At 43.8% G+C, this 23,237-nt stretch overlaps 1 protein-coding gene across 1 annotated transcript in view; it reads right to left on the bottom strand.

Annotated features, from left to right (window-relative positions):
- Window positions 1-23,237, bottom strand: part of SPTLC3 (serine palmitoyltransferase long chain base subunit 3) — a 133,181-nt gene that overhangs the window by 14,212 nt on the left and 95,732 nt on the right. The window contains exon 10 of the mRNA XM_055090661.1: window positions 20,936-21,062. Coding sequence (XP_054946636.1) covers window positions 20,936-21,062 — 127 coding nt within the window. The remainder of the gene's footprint in view (window positions 1-20,935; window positions 21,063-23,237) is intronic.

Here is a 23,237-nt window from a genome sequence, read left to right as displayed (position 1 = left end):
CTCAATTGTCCCTGCTTGTTTTCTGTTACTACTCTTTACCCTTTCCCCAATCCCGGTTCTCCAGGAAGATCCCTCCCCAGCTCTGCCAGTTCTCAGCAAGCAGACTGTGATGGAGAAAGTATCTGATTTATCATACTTTCTCAGGAAAGCTGACCTGTCCACTATGTTGGCTACAGCCCATGGATGCAGGACATGCTTGACCCTAGGGAAGTCCATTCGAGTGTTGCCCAGGGAGCCATGAGTTGGTCTATCATGAGAAGTTTGCCGAAGAGATCGTACATATGAATCAAACCAATAAGATTGTTTTGCTGGTAGAGTGTGACTGTAAAAAAATTTAGAGACAACCAACAATTGGAGGAAGACTAGAAATTGAGGGGCACTGAGAGAAAAGCATATTATCAGAATCTATGAGATAGAGGAAGCCATTGGTCAGTAGAAGCTATGGTAGCCCGTGAAGAAGAGAAGTGGGCAGTGCAAGGTTAGTCAATAGCAACAGGAAGAGAAGAAACAGAAACAGGGAAGAAATTATAGGCTAATGGGGGAGACAGACATTAATCAAATAAATCACACAAATGAATATAAAGTTGCAACTCTGATGAGTGTGGTAAAGAATGCTATGTGGTGTTATGAGAGTCCATAGTAGAGAGATTGGACCAAGTGTGAGGAAGTCAATATATGATGAGTGAGCTGAGATCTGAAGGATGGACAAATGTTAACAAGATAAAGAACCAGAGGAGAGAAGTCCTGGCACAGGAAACAGATGCAATGCTCCTGTAGTTTGTAGAAAACAGAGTGGCTGGGAACCAGCAAGATGTGGTTGAGTGTAGGGCAAGACGAGAATGGAACAATGAGTCAATTGTCTAAAAAAACCAGGAATACAGTGTTTAGAGAATCCAACACTGAATGGTTGGTAAGAGAGGATGAGCTTAAAAGGGAGACAAACAGGAGAAATCAGAGAGGGAGAAGGTAAGTCAGGAGAAGAACTAGCGTTCATTAGAGTTATCAACATGGCAGTCATGGATAACCTTTTTCTGGGGGTTCCTGATTAGGACTTTTGTTTTAAAGAAGCAGGTAGTTGCAAGTATGGTTTACTTTAATTCATATGGGCTTTTAGTGTCCTACCCACCTCCTTAAAAAAAGATAAGTCCTCTCCCCTAAAATTCCAGATTTGCAACATGAATACAAATAAAGGATTTGGAGAAGTGTAGATCATTTGCGTACATTTTTTTTTTAAATTGGGGTAGAGTTGTTTTACAATGTTGTGTTACTTTCTACTGTACAGCTAAGTGAAATAGAGTTCCCTGTGCTATACAGCAGGTTCTTGTTAGTTATCTATTTTATACATATTAGTGAATATATGTCAATCCCAGTCTCCCAGTTCATCCCACCCCCCAACCTCCCATTTGCATAAATTTTGTTGCATAGACACAGCCTCTTTTGTGCTTAAAAAAAAAAAGAACAGTTTTGTAACATGCTGAAGTGTCCCTTGGAAACTTTTATATGTACAGAGAACAACCTATTTGAAGGACAGAACTAGCAATGAGGAAGGAAAATATTTGTCATTACTTTAAAAAAAAATCATCCATACACATTGAAACTGTGTGTATTTAGGAAGATGAGATTGGGGACTGGAGAAGGAAAAGAAAAGAGGGGATGTGTGTATGCATAAGGCTGATTCACTTCGCTGTGTGGCAGAAACTAACACAGCATTGCAAAGCAATTATACTCCAATAAAAAAAAAAAAGAAAAACAGAAGAGGGGCTAGAGTATGACTTGTTTTAAAGAAGGTGATTCAGATACAAATGAATGTATTTACAAAACAGAAACAGACTTACAGATATTGAAAACAGACTTATGGTTACCAAAGAGGAAATGTGGGGGGGAGAATAAGTCAGGAGCTTGGGATGAAAATGCACACACCACTATATATAAGAAAAATAACCAACAAGGACCTACTGTATAGCACAGGAAACTCTACTCAATATTCTGTGATAACCTATATGAGAACAAAATCTAAAAAGAATGAATATATGTATAACTGAATCACTTTGCTGTACACCTGAAACTAGCACAACATTGTAAATCAACTATACTCCAATAAAATTAAAAACAAACAAACAAGAGTAAAGAAGGTGATTCAAATGAAGGCACAGATATACATCCCAGCTACCAAAATGTATTCCATATGGCTTGTCCCCTTGTGTTCAGCTCTTCTGTTGATTGTTAGTTGCACAATGAATAGATGAGTTCATCAGGCTGAGTCTGATGATTCCTAAATGATCCCCCCTCACAGACTAGAAGGATTTCCTGGCCTGGAAGTGCATGAATGACTTAAATTGCTTTTCCCAATGGCATTATCTTTGCACTTGCCCATAATGACTCATCCATCATTGGGCTGCCCAGCTACTTAATTGGCCCCGTCTGTCCTCTCTGCCTTGATTAACCCAAGTAATTAGATCACTAGCTAATGTCATCATTTTACTGCTTCTAGATCCTTTGGAGAGTCGACCAAACAGATCAGAATATCGATCGCAGGGGCAGCTAACTCTTGAGAACTGAATGTTTTATTCTTGCCCTGTCTTCTCCCTCTTTGAACCATTTAGCAGAGCATGGCTGACTAGCCATTATGACACACTTCGTGGTCACCATGTTTTCTCACATAGGGTCACTATAAATGCCTTGAGGTCTTTTGAGTTGGCCAAGACACAGCTCCTTTCAATTACTCTATTGCTCACTCTGGAAAATTGGAAACATTCTCCTCCTCTTGGAGGGCCTGGGGGCAGAGAGAAATTTGTACATATAAAACGCTACTCACCTACAGGATGTGGGTGATTTTATTAATTATGTTGTGCTTTGAGATCCTTGTTTGAAGAGCGCTTTATAAAAGTAGAAGGAATTTTTAGCGCTTGTTCTTTTGTACGGGGATAGCCACGCCAGGATGGCATGGGGACTGGGCATGGCAGTGACCTCCCCTTTGCAATACACAAAGTCCCTAATTAAATAGTTTCTGATTCTTCTTCCACCTATGATAATACGTAGACGTCAGGGAAGGCTCCGCACAGATAAATAAGTCAAGGATCGGATCTCTCTTTTTTTTTTTTTTTTTTTTAAATTTATTTATTTATTTTTGGTTGAGTTGGGTCTTTGTTGCTGCGCGCAGGCTCGGTAGTTGTGGAGCACGGGCCTAGCTGCTCCGCGGCATGTGGGATCCTCCCGGACCAGGGCTCGAACCCGTGTCCCCTGCATTGGCAGGCGGATTCTCAACCACTGCGCCACCAGGGAAGCCCCCGGATCTCTTATGTAGAGTGCTGGAGAGTTTATACGAGGGGCCCGAACCCGTGTCCCCTGCATTGGCAGGCGGATTCTCAACCACTGCGCCACCAGGGAAGCCCCCGGATCTCTTATGTAGAGTGCTGGAGAGTTTATACGAGTGTCTTATTTTGCTGTATTCTGGGTTCTCTGGAAAAGGAATAAGCTTTGGAGTTAAATGGACTAGGAACCAAACTCCACCTGGACAACGTAAGGCTTTGAAACCTCAGTTTCACCTAGAGATACATAAGCTTATCTCACAGGAAGATTGGGAGAAATAAAGGGTTAATGCAGGAACATGCTTAGTACTGTGTCTGGGAAAAAGGTACTTAAAAGGTTAGTTACATTTTTCTGTTAGCAATAGTTCTGGGTAGCCTCAGTGGCACCTCGAAATCATTTGGAGAGCCTGGCAAAATCCCATGCCCAGACTGTACCCCAGACCAATGAAATCAGCATCTCTGGTAATGAGATCAAGCATGAGTTTCGGATTTCACCAGGTGCAGCCAAGGAGACTCAGATGTCTCAGAAACAGTGGCCATTACCAGCTCACCCCCAAGGCCATGCATGGCTGTGTTAGGTGCCTGACTGTGTCTTGGCTGAGTCATGCTCCTTGGTTGGAGATGGAAAGTAAAAGATGGGCATATGTCCTAGCCTCTTGTTTGGCAACATGACATCCCAGCATTTACTGAGTGCTCGAGGTCTCCAATGGTATGTTTGTGGGATCACTTGCTCCCCTGACAGTTATTGGCTCCAAAGTGCTCACTCGACTTGAGACCAACCTCACTGTCAACCTCGCCCCTCTCATGAGGCTGGATAAAATCAGGGATGGACCCAGCTGGGCAGATGACCTGTAGGTTGCCATTCTACCCACTTGGATTTCTAGCTCTGCCAACTTGAGAGATGGACTAGGTTTAACCTTCTCTCCAATGTTATTAAAACAAAAACAGCTGGGGCAAGGGAAGGAAAACAAATAAAACCCAAAGTGTCACCACTACAAAGCCATGCCATCCCCAAATAAAAACAATCATCTGTGGCATTTCCAAAAATATGCTCAGGTCAACTCAATCTCCAGAGGGCCAGAAGGAATTTTGGACAGTAGACACTCCCAGAATGACCTGTCAAAAGCTAAAGAAGGAAAATATCTTCTCTGTCGAACGAACCATCATCTGCTGGCAAAAGAGGACAAAGGCATTTCCCCCTGTAAGACTGAGTGAAAGAGGCGGATTTGATGAGTTTGCGAGACAATACCAACGACACTCTATTTTCTGCAGACTTTGCAAGCTTGCTCTCTAACAGAGGAAACGTGCATAGAACCAGATGGCACGGGGGGACTTATTTCATCATTCCCCAGGCTGAAAAAGGCACATACAGAAATACACACCGCCCTCCTTTCACCAGTGCGGAATACAGGCTGGGCAACCTTGAACATGCTCCTAGGCAGTGACTCTTGGGAAATGCGGTTCTCTTCTTTAGAGATAGGAAGAATCTTTCCCTAAAACATGTCTCACAACTTAAGAAGTCGATCTTTCTGAACAACCAGTTTGATCCTCAAGAGTGCCCGCAGTGGTCTGAGAAGGCCTCCCTCCCCCCACCCCTGCCCCCTTGCCTCCTTCCCCTCCTTTGTCTGATGCTCACACTAGGCTCTGCTGCGGCATGGGGAGGGGGCGGGAGTAGGGGTGCCGGGGAGAGACCTTGGAGTAAAGTTTCAATGTGGCAGCAGGAATCCAGCATCTGTTATTTTAAGCTCTGGACAGCAGACAAGACATTTTGTTTCCTACACACTCGGGGCAGAGAGATCTCAGGAAAGATCAAGAGGCTACCGAGCAGCAAGAATCATAAGAATCACATTAGCAGTGACAAGCTTCCCAGTGGGATGGAGAAGACAGCGTTTGGAGTGGTTTGCTGAGAGGAACACATATTTTTATCAGGCACTGAAGCTCTCCCTTTTGATGTCTGGATTCCAAGGTTACGGCATGCTTTATAGTCACATACACGTGCGCCAAGGACGGTCCAGGCCGCTCAGTCCTGGCCCTGTGGAATGCACACAGGAGTGGAGTGGGCAGGCCAGACGTCAGGGTGGACGGCTGTCTACACAACAGGATTTCACGCCCCTGTTTCCACCTCCCCACCCACTGCTCAGATACACCGTCAGGGGCTTAATCCACAAGGAGAGGTGACAATGGACATGTCTTGTGCACCTACTATGAGCCAGGAGCTGTGCTTTTGGGCCCCCTTCACAGATGAGGAAACCAAGGCTGGGAGACTGTTCATGCATTGCACAGCTGACCTGGAAATTGGCGGTGCCTAAGAGTCTATCAAAGTCTGCTACTTGAAAGAAGCTCATAAACTCATTCCTGATGAGGTGTGAGTCCCATGATTCATGGATTCATACATTTCACAAATGAAAAGCACTCACTGTGTACAAGAGCCAGCTGCTAAGATGGAGGAGAAGATGAAAAAATTCTGGGGCTATTTGGCAAGAAATAACCTAACAGTAGAGAGAGCAGATATCAGATAATATACACACGAGAAGAGCCGTAAGACAGATATAGACAGAGTCAGCCGGCCTGTCACATAGTAGTGCTTCTTGAATCCTTACAGAATGAGTGATAAGGTTTAACATTAACTTGCATTTAAGTAGAGAGCAGTATCTTAGCAAGTCTCTAATGATGAAGTTTTACACATCGAATGGGGTAATTTGGGAGGCTGGGGCCTTTGGGAGCCTTGCGAATTGGTGATTCTTAAACAGGGGAACACACCAGAGTCTTCAGGGTATTTTTTTTTTTTTTTTCTGGAATACTCACAGGTAAGCCTCTTCTGCAGATATTCTGCTCCAGAAGGACTGGTGTGGACCTTTTATAAAACCTCCCCCTGGGTAACTGCGGTGTGCACCCCAGTTCTGAACCATCACTCGTAGTCATAAACTATTGTGGCTGTTGATTCTATGAAGATAATAAGGCTGATTCTAACTGAAGCCTCCAGAGAGCAATTTGTCTCCAAGTATTTTTGCATTTTTCCCCTCCATCAACAGGTCCGTGTGTCAGCTCCCATCTGCCCTTTTCTTTTTCTATGGAGATGAGGAAGTCACTCGTATCTGAGCCTTAATTTACTGATCTGTTAAATGGGGATGATAACAATCTATTTCCCAGGACTATGGGGAGAATGTTATTTCGTACTTTTCCGGGTGAGTGGCTGTTGTGTTCAGGGGAGAATTAAAAGATGAATATGTCTATTATTTTCAAGGAGCTTATAGCCTAGAAAAAGTATGTAATTATCACAGACGGCAGAAAATTGAACACCCCGTGGAAGAAATGCTCTGGGAATTTGGAGCAAAGACCTAGAGGTGGTACGTGAACACCTTGTGCGCCAGAAGGGATGGTTAGCTCACTTGCCTAGAACGTTTGGTTTACAGTCATGAGAAAGATCAGTGGAATCAAACCCAGAGGGCTGCAGATACCAACCTAAGAGGTGGTGGGCACTAGGGAGCCAGGGAAGCATCACGAACAGGATATGCCATGTTCTGAGGGGGTTTAGGAAGAGGAAGTTATAGTGTATATGTAGTACGTGGAGTAGGATAAGGGGAAAACCAGAGGTGGCCAGACACGTAAGGAGGCCAGAGTGACAGCAGAAGTGGGTGAGATGTGCTTCAGCAAAGATTGTGGCAAGAAGGCAAAGGAGAGGTCCTGGCTGAGGAATTGGGTTAATGGGGGTCCCCTGAAAGCGCTCTGAGAGACAGTGCAAATGAAAGTAGCCTCTAGGAAGCCCCATCGAGGCAGCGTGTGCATGGTTCAAACCTCTGGTTTTCAAAGTGTCTGCCGGGTGGGGTGTGCACTGAGGAAGCCTCAGGGAGGGGGTGCAGGGAAAAACTGAGGGAGGGGCTCAACGGCTAGGAGATAGGAACACTCCACCCTCCAAGCTGTCTCCATGACAACAGCATCTCTGCCAAGTGCTCAAGGACCGTGAGCCTAATTTTCCTGGCTTCAAAATCCTCTCTGCCATCTTGGGCAAGGCATTTCATCTTTCTGCAGCTCAAGTTCTTCACCTGTAAAGTGTGAATAATGACAATGACAATAATAATAAGAAGGATGCCCATTTCATACTGTTATGAGGATTTGATTTTAAGCACTTTGGACAGTGTCTGGCACACACAATAAGTCCTATAAGAGTGTTGTAAAATTTTAAAAATTTGTATAAAATGGACTTCCACGTACATTTCATTTGAAAAAAAAAATTCTGTGGTTCAAAAATATCGAAAACTATTCATTTCCAGTCTTCACCAAAGACTGAACTGACTTGCTTGGATTTGGCCTCTAAGGCTGGGCCTCTGTGATCAATGGAAGTGACCTGTGGTGTCTACAGCCAATCTGGTTGCTCCTGTACCCTCCTCAGTTTCTTTTGTTTTTTTGTTTTGGTGCCTAGGACATGCCTTTTGATATTTTCTTAACCCCCAGAATTAAATATTCACCAGAATAATGTTCATTCTCAGTATTCAAGTTGAAGCATATGACCACTGGAAATCTAACTACATAAAGTCCTATTTTACAAAAACAAAATACGTTTTGGCGACATTAACCAGTACTTAAGACGTAATCACGTGAGCTCTTAGAAAGGACTGGGCTCTTTCTGAAGAAAGAGATTCTCCACTGCTGGCTTTGAAGATGGAGGGGGTCACATGGTAAGAAATTCAAGTCTCCAGGAGCTGAGAGGGGCCCCAGCTGACAGCTGACAAGCAAACAGGGACTTCAGTCCTGCAACCCCCAGAAACTGAGTTCTGCCACCACCACATGTGAGCCTGGGAGAGGAGTGTGAACTGCAGAAAAAAGCTGCTGACACCTTGATTTCTGCCTTGCCAGGGCCTGAGAAGAGAAGAAACTTCCCAGACTCCCGACCCCAGGGGACTGTGAGCTAATAAACGGATGTCATTTGAAGCCCGAAGTTTGTCGTCATCTGTGACGTAGAAATAGAGAACTAATACATTCTGTCTAGCCTAGAGCACACGCTGGCCTTCTCCAGCCACAAATCCACCTGCTTAATCCTCCCTGGCTGTGGCTGACCTGATTTTCTCCCCAAACTTCTCCAGACAAGAGTTGGGCTGGGGTACGGCACTCCCCCGCTTTGGGGGTTTTTGCTGCTGAGCTGAAAATGAACCCGTGATGGAGAAAACAAAGATCAATGTGGAACAGTAACTCCCCTTCACCCTCAAAGATCCTGCAGCTGGAATCATGTTCTTCTCCAGTTGGACTGAACCAGCAGAGAATTCCATGTGTGCTATATCACAACTCCCCCATCTCAGACTCCATCCACACCGAGGAAACAAGAGTGAAGAGGTAACTTCTGTAGGACTCATGGTGTAAAAGGATATCTTGTTTGTAGGACGGGAGGAAGGAAGTGGCCATGTTATCCTTTTGCCCCAGTGCCATCTAAAAGACAAACAGATTCTCTTTACACTCTTGCTGGGGAAATCTTTTAAGGCCTCAAAGCAAGTGCAGAATTTACTGAACTGCCCTAAAATTCTACGCTAGGCTAACTCTTAAGGCGAAGTAAATGAACGGACAGAACGTTGTGGAACATTTTTCAAGCGATTTCTGCACAACCAGACAAACTTCCCCTCCTAGCTGGGGCTCCACAGGTTGACTAATTCTGTGTTTACTGGATGCCCACCCCCTTCCCCGCAGCGTGGTCCTACAAGCACGTGAGCAGCAATAGGGCAGAGAGGCAACACCTGTCACTTTGCTTGCTGACCCCAACCTTAGGTCCCCCCCACCACACAAAGACCAGGTAGAGCTTTCTTACCCCCCACCACAGGTGATTAATCACGGACAGAGGCAGCCCCTCAGTTGAAAGCCAGCCGAGCGTAGCACTACCATCTGTTCTGCGTTAGCTGTTGCTGAAAGGCCAGTGGCTTGAAACCATTTAGAGAACGCAGCCCTCCGTGCCTTCTGTCTCTTTCTCTGCCTCTCTTTGCATCTCCAGCTGGTAACCAAGTGGCAAATATATTTAGGGAGCAGCGGCTGGGTCCTCCCTCAACAATGCCATGGGCCTTGGATGCCAGGGGCCTCAGACGGCCCATTATGGGTGGGATTCTCTATGGGCTCCTCTGCATTCATGGAGGGATTTCAGAGGGACAGAACCAACAATGTGTGGCTGGGTTTAGGGGGAGAAAAGAACTTGGAGGAAGTCAATTTTGTATTCGCTGAACTCTATGCCAAGGTAGATGCTGAGATGACCTTTAAGAACTCCGTGTCTAATTATCACAGTATCATCTCCCTAATCACAGTCCTTTCTGGTTTTCACTGTCTCTTCCTCACAGAGATTCTGGGTGAAGAGTAAGTCAGTAAGAACAGCCACGAGATAAGCTTGATAGTTTGGATGGATAAGTGTAGTTTGCAGCCCCCAAAGAGCTTGCCCTGCAGAGAAGCAACATCTTACGAGAGATGTTTGTGAATGGATCTCGTGTCAAATATAAACAGTAGGAAAGTGAGAAAATTCCACTCTGGAGAGTGAATTGCTGTCACCCAGTGTACTCCTTTCCTTCCCCTTTCAAAGCACTAAATCTTCCCGGTTAGTCTCTCCCGTTTTTTAAACCTATCAAACTCAAGTGTAAAAATATGTGTGCCCTGTTCCAGGGACCAGAGCGAAGGTCCAAGGTCACAGCTGGAAGGCGCGGGGGCCACTTTCTCCAAGTCCGTGTCGGGTTAGAAGCAGGGTCAGTACCTCACCTGCCAATCTCATGATAAAATTTCACAAATGATCAGGATGAATGAAGTAATCCAGACAAAATAATTTAAAAATGAGGCATGGTTGTATTTTCCAGTGTGAATGCATTATATTTTAAGTCTCACTCTTTTTTCTTTTATCTTCAGTTTCCTCTCCAGAGGGTAAAGAAAAGAAAAATGATTGAGGTTCATAAATTAATGAAGTTATTTGAAAGACCTTGCCCTTTTATTCAATTCCTTCTCCTAAGAACTGAATACAAAACAGAAATTTAAGCCTTTGGAAAACATTTTTATAAAATCCCAGATATGGTACAGAATGAATTATGTGGACTGCATTTGCCCACATGTACATAACAGAAGCACCCAGATTTTAGTGCTTCCTGAAGTAGATGGAATGCTTAAGGCAATGTTGAGTAGAATCATATTTTCATATAAATTCAATCTTGATATGAAGTTGCTAGCTTTATTTTTCTACCTGGGCCTAGAATTCCGTTTTCCCTTGTGACTAGTTTACCTTGATTAGTCACATGCTGGGTGCTGATGTAAGGAACATCAGAGGTTTGATACTTTTTAAAGCCTCTTAGCCTCCTTTTAGTCCATGGTCTCAAAAGAACCAAAGTGTGGCTGAATAAGAGAGTTGGCGTGACTCAGAATAAACCCATCTGATTCAGATAACTAACCTAAATGTCCATGTGTTTAAACTGTATGTTTTAAATTGCAATTTATAATTTTCTGATAATGATGCAATTTATAATTTTCTGTCTCATCACATCCTCCCTTTCAGAAAAATGGCCTGATTTTCTGAGAGTGTGTTACTACTTCCAAAATACACATTCTCTCCTGTTCTGGCCTGACTTCCAGAGCTGTTCCAATTTCATGTCTTTTTAGCTACTCCGGGGAAGCATTATGCCCAGGGTCCATTTTCTGCCTCCAAAAAGTACACAGCATTGGGGAATTGAGCACCATCATAATGATAATGATCTCAATACCTGCCATGGCCCGGGACTATGTTCTACGAGAAAGAAGCAGAAGTGGTTATAGTAAAAGCCAGACTAGAAGCCCCGAGAGTCCCTGTAAAAGGAAGAGATTTGTCTTCAGTCTTTTGGACTTTGTTTTTCTTTTTCCTTGCGCTACTTTTATTCCACTCCAGGTCAAGAGTTTATTTATTAAGTCAATGGAGAGAGATTGGGAAACTGTCTAAAATCTACAATGTCTTCCCACAGTATACGTCCATCAGAAAGACTGGGGAAAGAATGTCCTGGGCTGAGGTTAAGTCCTGTGGCAAAGACTGGCTGGCTATTCACCAATCCCATTTCCTCCTCCCAGGCAGGCGGTTAACTTCATTTCCCAGGATGCTTTGCGGTTAGGCAAGGTCCTGTGACTGAGTCCCAGCAATAGGATGTAGGCAGAAACGAAACATACCACTCCAGTTATGGCCCCTGAAAACTTCACACACACGATCCTCTTTGCTCCTCACCCCTTTGATGGCAACCTTGGAAGCCATAAGTTGCAGGAGCCACAGGATGGAAGGAGGCTGTGTTTACACCCATTTTGGGCTCTATGTGAGCAACAAAAAAATGTCTGTTGTGTTATATGTTGGAGTTTGTTGCAACAAGTAATTAACCTTAACTAATACTGACCTTGTAAGAGAGATACCCTGAAAAATTTTCAAGGATTCAAAATCCTAATGCCCTTTTACTTTTCATTGGCTAAATGGTGCCCTGGTAAATGGAAACTCTAATTTTTCAGTGTTAATTTTATGTTTTCAACCTCTCATTACTAGTCACCAAATAATGTCATGAAAACGTGAAGTCTCTTGATTGAAAAAGACCCTAAGTGCAAATCATCATTAAGATGGAGAAGAGGAGGGGAGGAGGTCCCTCCAACATACTCAGTGGAAAATGCCATTTTGGATGCTTAAGAACACGTGCTCACCTCTGTTTTGGAAATGTACTTCAACTCGGACAGAGAGGATTAGCTGGTGCCCAGTCTTTGCTGATTACTGTGTGAGTCAAATGCATTTATGAGATTTGGATGGTGTCTCCCTAGGAAACCTTAAGTGAGGGATTCAGCTAACTGCTTGGATAATTAAAGGAAAAACTCCATTTTTGCTTCTGCTGTTTGGTAGTAGTGGCTTGAATTATCTGGCCTACTCACCTCTATATTAGATGGTGTCTAGACAAAGCCTTAGCATATGTAATAATGTAAAACCATTCATTTTTCAAAAGAAGAGGAAAGGAACTCTACATTTTGGCTTATGCATATATCTACCAAGGAAGTGATTATAACTCCAGTATTTGAACCAAAATAATTCCATAAGTAACCTCTAAAGAAATGATATTGTAGTTGTTTATAGAGAATGATTAGAATTCAAGCCTTGTCCAGGAAATCTGCTTAGCCCCAAATTTGGTCATTCAGTTTTCATTCATTCACATATTTGATGCTTAAGGCACAATTAATTAATCAATCAATCACTACCCATTTGGAGGACTGGATTAGGGTATGTGTGACTAAGATAAGAGCCAAAGATTTCATGAGACAGAGGAAGGAAGGATTATTTCTTGACTGTGGCCACTGTGAGAGGACTCAGAAGGCTGAACAGAGATTCAGGAGATAAAGAATGGGTGTAGTGGGTTTGTGGGGAGAGATGAGAATATTCTAGATAGAGGGAATAACAATTTGTGGTACCAATGCCTTATGAATAGTTGCTGGGATATGGCCAAACCTTACACTGAATGGGATCATTCATTCAGCCAACATATACTGCTTGAAGTTGGGGACAGTGTCCCTGCCCTCCTGTCACTTGTATTCTCCTGGGGAGACAGAAAATAACCAAGGAAACAAGTACATAATTCCAGGTGGTGGTAAGTGCTATGAAGGAAAATGGTGCAGAATAAGGGAGTAGATAGAGTCGCCCACAAGGGAGGGGGTGATATTTTAGAAAGGGTGGTTAGGGATGGTCTCTCTGGGTTGGTGGCAGGTGCTAGAAGGGTCACTCCAGCATGAACCCCCATTCCAAGCTGTCCTGAGTCCAGATTTCACCTGGTCTCCAAGTTTGGGTCTGAGCCTGTTCTGGGAGGTGAGCTGGAGTAGCAGAAAATACAAGGGCATCTGTGTCCGGGGTCGGGAACAAGGAAGGTCTGGGGGGTGGTCAAGGGGTGAAAAATGAGGGAAGGTGGAAGCTGCTGGAAATCAGAGAGGACTCCAGTTGTTTTCTTTGATTTTGACTTATCTGTGTTTTTGAACATGATCTGAATTTCATCCACTAACAGAATGCATCCCCCCTTTTCCACTGCTGTTCCTTTTTGCACAGAAACCACAGTGATCTTTAACCCCTCAGATATTCTCAGGGACTAGAACCAGGGATTTGGCAGTGAAGGGACAGAATACTCAGTTTTAATTTTAGAATGGGCAATGTCACCATAAAGTAGTGACACCGTAATATAACCAAATGCACATTTAAAAGACATCACCTCCCCAGTTCAGGAATGGAGAGCCTCGCCACCCCAGAGGCCGATACTCAGAAGAAAAAGAACAATCTCATTAGCTGAGGGTCTTCACTCCTCAGTCTCACCAAAGGCAGCATGAGATGTGCAAGCAGAATTCTAGGGCCGAAGTAACAGCTTCTTCACAGATGGAATGTTTTGAATACCTCTCAAGTCATGCAAGAAATAAAATAAAACCTCACAAAGTTAGTGTGAGGAGGCCCTCTGTTGGGGAGCATGTCTATTTAATACTTCCTCCTCAGATCTTGGGCTCATCACAATTCTGATTTTCTAAAGGGCAAAGGAAGCTCAGCTTGAGGCAAAGTTCCTGTACTGGCACAATGGCTGGGGTACTTAGTGGTACTTACTAATTTTTGAGTCAGTTTCCCCATCCTTCTCTTATTGGCCTTCCTGCTATAGTTCACCAAAGCCTGTGTCTCCATATTGAAATATTGAAAGTGGAGAATTGAGGAAATTATTTGGATAATATCTAAGATGGTTGAGGAAGGATGATGGTAATACTATTTGTCTCATCTTTTTGTAGCAATAATCCCAGAATACTATATTCAGAAAATATATTAAATTAAAAAGGAAAAACAGCCTATTGCATTCCATCCTGTCAAATTCCTATATCTTTTGAGGATCCTGTATAGTGAATTCCTTTATTTCCAGGAAGAACACAATTCATTATTCCATCTTGATTTTACCTTTAGTTTTTCTCTACCTATACAACATCCAGACACGTCCCCCACCCTGCCACCCAGAAACTCCTTCTGTTTACAGGCAAAGAGGGACAAGTGTGACTTTGAAGAAAAATAGAAAATTCTATTTTTCTTAACTTTATTGTTTAAGCATGGGAGGTTTTATTAGCAACGATGAAGGTGTATTCTACTGAAGTTGGATATTATATGTTAGGAATTGGAACTCTGTATTTATTTTCACTTGTAAGTAAATTTCCACTACTCTTTTCCTCTCTAGGGAAACACTACTGACCACTCAATTATAAACAAATCAAATATTTCCATGCATATGATAGCAAAAAAATGGTTTTGTGATTCACAGCGGTGGTGACCATCTCATCAGCCTAGCACTGAAGTAACAGTAGGAAAAGTTAATGAAATCACAGAGATTCTTTTTCCTAGAGCCATTTTGCTCAGATAAGGAATGCCTTAGCCAATGGAGTGATCTATTGTCTGTTCTGAAGTGGAGAAGTTTTCATCACCTTTTCAGGAGACACTGATACAGGCTCAAGTTTGAGAAGCACGTTTCTACATCACAGAAAAGAAAAAGGGGGGCATACGTATGCAGAGGGGAATGTAAAGAGAGCAGAGGGTGGAATTCTGACACATGCAAATGGGAAGAAGAACTAGCAGAGAAGGGGAGGAAGAACAGACAAACGAATAAAAGAGAACCAGCAAAGAACAGCATCTTCCACAACTAAGGGAACACTGTTCTCCAGGAGAGAGGATGAGGTGGAAAGGTCAGTCAAGTTCAGCTGGAGAAGGACCAGGGTCGGTGGGAAGCGGCGACCTCTGAGGGAACAGAGTCCATGGAAATGGGCAGAGGATGAGGGCTGATGGCTGAGGGGGAGGGGTAGGGGAGCAGGCAGACGGCCATTCTTCTGAGAAGATTTGCAGCAATGGAAGGTGTGCGACTTGACAGCTATTGAAACAGAAGGGGTGAGGGGAGGCTTTTTACGATGAAGGAGATGAACAGATTCCTGGTTGAGAAAAGGGGCTGGTGCCTTTAGAAGGTGGGAAGGGAGAGAATCAAGCACAGAGATGTGGAAGAGATAAGGGTCGTTTATTTGCTGAGCTAAGAGGGAAAGAGAGAAGGAGTCAACAAATATTTGTTGAGAACTTGTCATCGCCAGGCACTGCCCTCAGTGTCAGGAACAAGACAGACAAAATGCTTGTTCTCCTGGAGTTTACATCCTAGTGGGAAACCAGAAAATAAGCAGATACGTGTATAATTGGTCAGGTGCTCATAAATGCTACTAAGACTGAAGCAAGGTGAGGAGAATGAGAAGGACAAGAAGAGGTGTGCAATTAAGGACACAGCTGCCCCTCTCATAAGGCTGATTTTGAGCAAAGAGGTGAGGAAAGTGATGGAGCGGGCTATGCATGTCTTGGCTGGACATGATGTTCTAGAAAGGCCAGCAAGTGCAAAGACCCTTTGTGGGAGCTGTTCCCTGTGTTCTAGGAAAAACAAGTATGCCAGGTACTTGGAGTGGACCAAGCAAGGGCAAGAGTGGTGGGAAATATGGAAGACCACATTCAGGAGGAGCCCAAAAGGCCAAAGTCTGGACTTTACACTGAGAAAGCTGGAAAACAATGAAAAGTTCTGAGTAAAGGGGTGATGTGGTCTGGGTTACATTTTGTTAAAAGATAATTTTGGCTTCTGTGTGGAGAACAAGTCATAAAATGGCAAGAGTGGGGAGTGGAGATCATTCCAGTGATCCAGGTGAGAGGTGATGGAGGCGATGGTGGAGAGGGTGAGAATGGACCTGATTCTTGGGATATGTCAAAGGAAGTGCTGCAGGATTTGCTGATGGAGTAGGTGTAAGGCCTGAGAGACAGGAAGATCCCAGGGTGCATAAAAACTATTGGAAAAATTAGAGAAGGAAAGGGAGAAAGCAGATGAGTTAAAAATAATAGTAATTTTCACCTTTATTGGGTGCTTACTATGCATCAAGCATCATGCTAAGTTCATTATCTACATTACATCACTTAATCCTCCTTACAACCCCAGTTTACAGTGAAGGAACTGAAGCTAACAGAGGGTAAGCAACTTGCCATTCATGGAGCAAGTGGTGGGTCGAGGACCGGGCCCCATGCAGTCTGGCTCCAAAGCACTCACCCTAACCCCTCCACGCGATACAACTTCTATTTTCTCTGAGAAGTGAAAGGTTACCCAGAGTTGGGGGACAGAGAGCCCAAACTGGGGGTTCAAAAAGAATGTTGACTGATTAATTGAAAAATATGCATCAAAGATTTAAATAAATAATAAGACAATTGTTGACGATGCTTTCTTTAGGGGAGTGGTTGGTGTCGCTTGGGCCTCACCCTCCTGCCTTGACCATGTCTTGATGAAGAAAATGACAGAGCTGCCATCTTTCTGGACCTCTTCAAAACTGGTGTTCATCACTAAGGTATCCCCATCACTTAGTCGTCCCTTCAGCTGCCACAGCTGGTGTGGGACTGACTCCCAGCTCCCAGTCCTATGAGATAAACATTCCCTCCATCTTGGAGCCTTTCAAGGCTCCTTGTTTAGCATAAACGCTGATCTGAAATCGAGTGGGTCTGCAAGATGGAAATTGAGTCATGGCATATTTATTAAGCTGAGCACTGGGCTTGGCACTCAGAGGGACACCAAATTAATTCATGACACAGCTCTTGCCCTTGAAGGGCTTACAGCATTGGTTTGGCTGGGGGACCACCCAACATCCAACAGGGTGGAGAAACCAAATCTCCACTTTGGGTTCATTGTGCTGCACGAAGTGACAGACCAGGAGACGAGAAGGGCCCCGGTGCCTGTGGAAGGCCTGGGTGGCTTGCAGCCCCTCAGCTTGTGGTGCATTAACTCCACGAGCAGCCTGGCTGCAGAGTCAAGGTGGCTGTTTGTGCATAAACATTGTCATTTCACTGGGACTGCTATTTCATCTTTGAACCTTGGCTTCAAAGAACACTGACCTTATTCCTGTAGTCTGCCTTTCTTTGAAGCGTATGGCTTTGCCTTGCAGATTAAAGTGAAGACATTCATCAAGCAACAGATCTGGCCAACCGCTCCCCAAACTCAACCCAAAACAAAGCCTTGAAAGGCTCCAATCACAGCGGCAGGGGAGCAGCCGAAGATCAAGGCTCGGAGCGGGGTGCTTTCTCAGATCCCATAAGGCAGCTCTGGCTCGACGAAGTGCAGCCCTTTGAGCTTTGGGCAACTTTACCCTGAGAGTTGGTCTATCTCTGCAGAAAGGAGTGAGTTACTGCAATGTTCCCAACCAGACTTGTTTATCTTATTTAAAGTAGGCATTGTTGTCAATGAGGCCAGCGTGATGATTCACTGTGTGCTTTTGAATTCTTCAAAAGCCATGTCAGGCTGAACCATCTGAAACTTGGCTGATGATTCAGTCAGTTTTCTTTTTTATCACTTTCTTTTGTTAGTTCCTTTGAAAAGAAACTGTCCGATCTTTCTCCCTGATTCCCCTTAACTTGATTCTGAGAACACAGACTGGACACGTATCCTTCTCTCATTTCTTTCTTTTTTCTCTTAAGATGGCAAGAGTGAAGTGAGACCCTTTAACTGGGAGGTTAAAAATAATGACCAGGCAATTCTTTAATTATAAGGCAAGAGGGAGAACCAATTGAAATATCTCTCCCCTCAGAGGAAGAAAAACTGATGATAGATAGCTATCAAAGTTCTTATGATCATGTCTTTAAATGTAACTTTTCTGCAGATCTTTTTGGTCAGATAAATAGAGTGAGTTCTGTCTGTGATGAAGTGGTAAAGCCATCCAGAGGCGGGAAGGAAAAGATTGTCAATTTGGGGACATGTTAATCAACGGATGCTGATAATATATACACTACAGGGCTTAAGAAAGTAGTGATCTTTATTAAGACATAACTGGCATTTTAGCTTTAGTCTCAAGTAATTATTTTCCATTAAGAAATGCACATAGTCAAGAAGATCATTAAGATGACTTTGAGAGAGTTCCAGTGGTTCTGGACCAGCTTTTTCACACAACCGGACAGCTCATGTGGGAATGGAGACACGTCTATTTCGAGTTTCAGCTTTAGAAGGTTGAAAGATATCTGCTTATTCATACCTATATCCATATCTCTTAATTTACCACCACTGTTTCCCCAAATTCAGGTGGGCCATGTGATTAGTTTTGGCCAATGGATGGTAAGCAAGGTGATGTGTCACTGCCAGGCTGATGTTCTTACTCTCTACCATGGCGTCTGTGGAGGCCAGGTGCTGAGATGGCGAAGCCTCCAGCTAGCAGAAGCCTGAGTCACTTCCTACAGAGACGAAGTGGGCAGGGAGATGTCCGATTTGTATTAGATCTGGTATTAGATCTGAGAGCAAGAAATAAACCTTGATTCAGTTAAATCACTGAGATTCTCAAAGTTTATTTGTTACACTGGCATAATTTAGCATATAATTATAATAATTTTATAATTTAGCTTATCCTGACTAATCCAGGACCTTGAAGGAAATCTAGTCTTACCTCATTTGCATCACAAGAATCCTTCCTACAGCTTCTCCAAGACATAGTCCAAATACTTCTTGAACACCTCAGGAATAATACCAAGTAATGTAGCAAGCAATTATACAATGCTTACTATAGATGGAATTGTTTTCAGTCATAATGAAGCATTTTATATGTCTTATTTTACCTAATTCTCATAAAAACCTTACTTCCTCAATATCCCTTTCCTTATTTTACAGCTGGAATAACTGAAGCACAGACAAGTAACTTGCTCAGGGTTGAGCAGATCAGTGAAGTCACTTGCCTAAGACCACACAGCAAGTTAAGTAGTATCCCAGGAGTCAAGCCCAGGCAGCTGCTTTCAGTTTATGCCCTTAAGCATTGCACCATGGATGGACTGGATTCGCATTTCCTTTTTTTTTAATAGATCTTTATTAGAGTATAATTGCTTCACAATACTGTGTTAGCTTCTGTTGTACAAAAGTGAATCAGCCATACGCATACATATATCCCCATAGCCCCTCCCTCTTGAGCCTCCCTCCCACCCTCCTTATCCCACCCTTCTAGGTGGTCACAAAGCAAAAGAGAAAAACAAATACCACATGCTAATGCATATGCATGGAATCAAAAAAAAAAAAAAGGTACTGATGAACCTAGTGGCAGGGCAGGAATAAAGATGTAGACATAGAGAATGGACTTAAGGACACGGGGAAGGGGAGGGGGAAGTTGAGGCGAAGTGAGAGTAGCATCGACATATATACACTACCAAATGTAAAATAGTTAGCTAGTGGGAAGCAGCAGCATAGCACAGGGAGATCAGCTCGGTGTTTTGCGATGAATTTCTTTCTCACACAGACTATTCAATAAGACACAGAATCATAAAACCCAAAAGACATGGCTGGAAATGACCTGAGAGGTCAGTCAATCATTGCGTTTTACACAGAAGAACAAAGTCACCCTCTAAGCCATTTTCTTGCTTTAGTGAAAAAGAAAAGTCTATCCTTTTCAACCCAGTGACTGAGGAGCACGGTGGCTCAGTGGAAGGGCTTCAGGGACCAGTAGTTTGGAGGTACGTAGAGACACTACGTCATCTGCACCAGCCCTGTTTTAATCTGTTTTATATATAGTAGGCTTCTGGGTCAAATGTGTATGTGAATAAAGTATTCTGCTGTTTTAATAAAATTGAAAAATGATGGATCTCTCCATATTTCTACTGAAATAGTAGGCTTGGAACATTGCACTAGACAGTATAGGGTTTCACATCAGCTGAGAGGTGGGTCAGGGCACACGGATTGTATAGTCCAGTGAGCAGGTCTGAGGCCAGGGTAATTTGCTGCTTCTACAAACACACTCACTAGATTGCCTGACAGCAAGAACTGCCCTAGTCATCACTGTCCCCCATTGTGATAAATAGTAGAAGCTCTATAAACTGTATATGAAAGATGGAGAGTTCCAAGAGCCTTTGATTAAACCATTTTTCAAAAAAAAGGTTAAGCTCATTTGAGTTGAACAAAGTAGCACACCTTGGCTGTGGTGATCCAACATCAAAGAAATGGCTGGTAAGTTATCGTTGTGAGTGTTTTGTCCATATATTCTTAAATGGGCAGTGGTGAATTTCTTCTCCCCAGCTCCCGGCTGGTAATGAATGAATGAATGAATGATGAGATAGATAGGTGGGTGGATGAAAAAAATGAATATTAAATTGACTAGGTTGTTCCCAGGGAAACACAAGTGACAGTTCCAAGAAAGTACAGGCAAACACACACCAAGTTTGGCTTCATAAACAAAATTATCCATACTTGCTGATCACATTAAGAGGTGAATTAGAAAGTTTTCATTGCTTTAAAAGAGTATCCTCCACTTACTTCTGTGCTGACGGCAGTTCTAGTACATTTATGTACTCTGTACTATTATGTATTATGTACTATTGATGTGCACATGGCTTGATTTAGAAATTGGTTAAGACAAAGGTGTATAGGGACTTCCCTGGTGATCCAGTGGTTAAGACTCTGCACTTCCACTGCAGGGGGAGTGGGTTCAATCCCTGGTCTGGGAACTAAGATCCCACATGGCACGCGATGTGGCCAAAAAAAGAAAAAAAATAAAAGACAGAAATGTATATTTGAAAAGGGGGGAGGTTGATGGGGCAGAAGGGAGACAGGGAGAGGTCTAGGAAAGGAATTCACGGGAGATGTGCTTGCTGCAGACCCTCTTACCTTGCGTGGTCCCATCTAGTCCCATGATGAATTTCATTGCTCTGATGATTTGCTCTGCTATCGGGGGGCTCATGGAGGTGGCATAAGCAGCGCTATGTGAGTGAGCCCGTAAATAATCCACAAGGTCCTTTAATACAGGAGGGAAATCCAAAAAGAAGGCAAATAAATCTCAGTGTTGGTGGCCCCATCTCCACCCATCATAGCACAAGACATTTGATTCTCGAATGTGGTCTGATTTTCAATGGGCATCACCAAACTCTTTATTTTTTCTATCCCTTCTTCTTAGTCTCTCCCTAAACAACCTAGAAGGTATACAAAAATGGGATGCTGCAAATTTGGAGTTGAGTTCTGTAAGGCAAAACCAGATGTGCAAAGGAAAAGTGGTTTCCTAGACATTTGCTTGGGTACCTAGCCCATACGAGCATTAGTTTAGTATTCAGGAGAGTCCAAAGAAAAATCCGGGATGTGTTTTTTTGCCCTTGAGCATATTACAGTAGCTTGTGCCCATGGAGGAGTAATGGCAGGAAAAATAACAAGACATGCAGACTAGTTTATGCAGCAGGGCTACCAGATGGCCGAGGAAGGAGAGGAGATATTACCAGCGGGAGTAGATAAGGGAGGCTCCAGTGAGGAAGTAGAATTAAGTCTTGAAGAAAGAAGACAGACAAAGATAAAAAGAAAACTTTCAGGGGAAGGGAGCAGCAGAAGGGAGAGGAGAGAAATTAAACCCGGGTGGAGATGAGGACCAGATAAACTCTAGTTGTGCCTTGAGCAGGAGACAACTATTGAGATTTCTGTGTAACCCTATTTGGAGCGCTGACCCACTGCAGGATGCTGGTCCATACATTGGTAGGAATGATTCTCCACTTGCATGTCTGACCCTTGAGGCCAAACCTGAGGTCCCAGGTAAGCATGCTGAGAGCCTGAAGAAGCTCCAATCACCTCATTCTACAGCGATGGTGGGGGACTCAGAGCTGGTACCTGGAGGCACTCAGCCCTGGCCAGGCAGACCATCCATTGGCCCACCTGTCCTGACTCATAGCCCGGGACCCTCGGGGTTGTCCTGCAGAAAACTAGTGGGCCCATAGTGGCTCTGTATTAGCAGTGAGGTCTGTAAAGCATCAGCCACCTTCTCTTCCAGGATAACGAGACAGCTTAGGATCCCACTTAGGATCTACTCTGATCATTCCCTGGAAGATGAACTGGGGAGAGCTCTGACTTGAGCCGGCCCATCTCGTCCTAACTCCCCTTCATCGGCCACATCCACTCCCACCTCCGCGCCTGGGACTGTGCCCGCCTGTCGCTTTTCTCCCTCGGGTTATGGGTGTCGTGTTTCCTCCCAACCATGGGTCGTTACCCAAGCATTTTAAATGTAGGTAGTTTATCTTCCTATGAACTAGTAGCTAAAGTTAATAGGTAAGTAAGTAGAGAGTACCTAAAGTCACTATGAACTTTCCTAAACGTTCATAGTAAAGTGAGTGGCCTGCCTTACAGGTGGTTGGTGACGTGATGCCTCTATCTGGCCCACAGGGGGAACAGGTAACTCCATCCTGTCCTTCCTGCTTCCTTCAATATGTCCTTCATCCTAAATCCCCTCTTCCAAGCTCCTGCTTCCCCGACTTCCTTTCTCCTTCATTTCACACTCTTCATTCCTTTTTGTTGGTTTGTTTCTTCTTTTCCTTCCCCATCGCTTCTACTCTGGTTCCCTCTCTTTTTTTTTAAAACATCTTTATTGGAGTATAATTTTTTTTACAATGGTGTGTTAGTTTCTGCTGTATCACAAAGTGAATCAGTTATACATATACATATATCCCCATATCCCCTCTCTCTTGTGTCTCCCTCCCACCCTCCCTATCCCACCCCTCTAGGTGGTCACAGAGCACCGAGCTGATCTCCCTGTGCTATGTGGCTGCTTCCCACTAGCTATCCACCCTACATTTGGTAGCGTATATATGTCCATGCCACTCTCTCACTTCGTCCCAGCTTCCCCTTCCCCCTCCCCGTGTCCTCAAGTCCATTCTCTAGTAGGTCTGCATCTTTATTCCCTCTCTTTAGTTATTTTAATTTTAAATTCTCCATTCAAATCCTTTTTCTTTCCATTTCTAAGTATTTCTTTCCTTACTTTCTCTCTCCTTTCTTCCCTCCCTCCCTCCCTTCCTTCCCTCCTTCCTTCTTTCCTACCTTCCTTCCTTCCTTCCCTCCTTCCTTTCTTCCTTCCTTCCTTCCCTCCTTCCTTCCTTCCTTCCCTCCTTCCTTTCTTCCCTCCCTCCCTCCTTCCTTCCTTCCCTCCCTCCTTCCTTCC

This window comes from Physeter macrocephalus, chromosome 14 (genome assembly GCF_002837175.3).
Source record: "Physeter macrocephalus isolate SW-GA chromosome 14, ASM283717v5, whole genome shotgun sequence".
Classification (NCBI taxonomy): Eukaryota; Metazoa; Chordata; class Mammalia; order Artiodactyla; family Physeteridae; genus Physeter; species Physeter macrocephalus.
The sequence above is the reverse complement of the archived record's forward strand: the minus strand, read 5'-3'. Positions and strand labels throughout refer to the sequence as shown.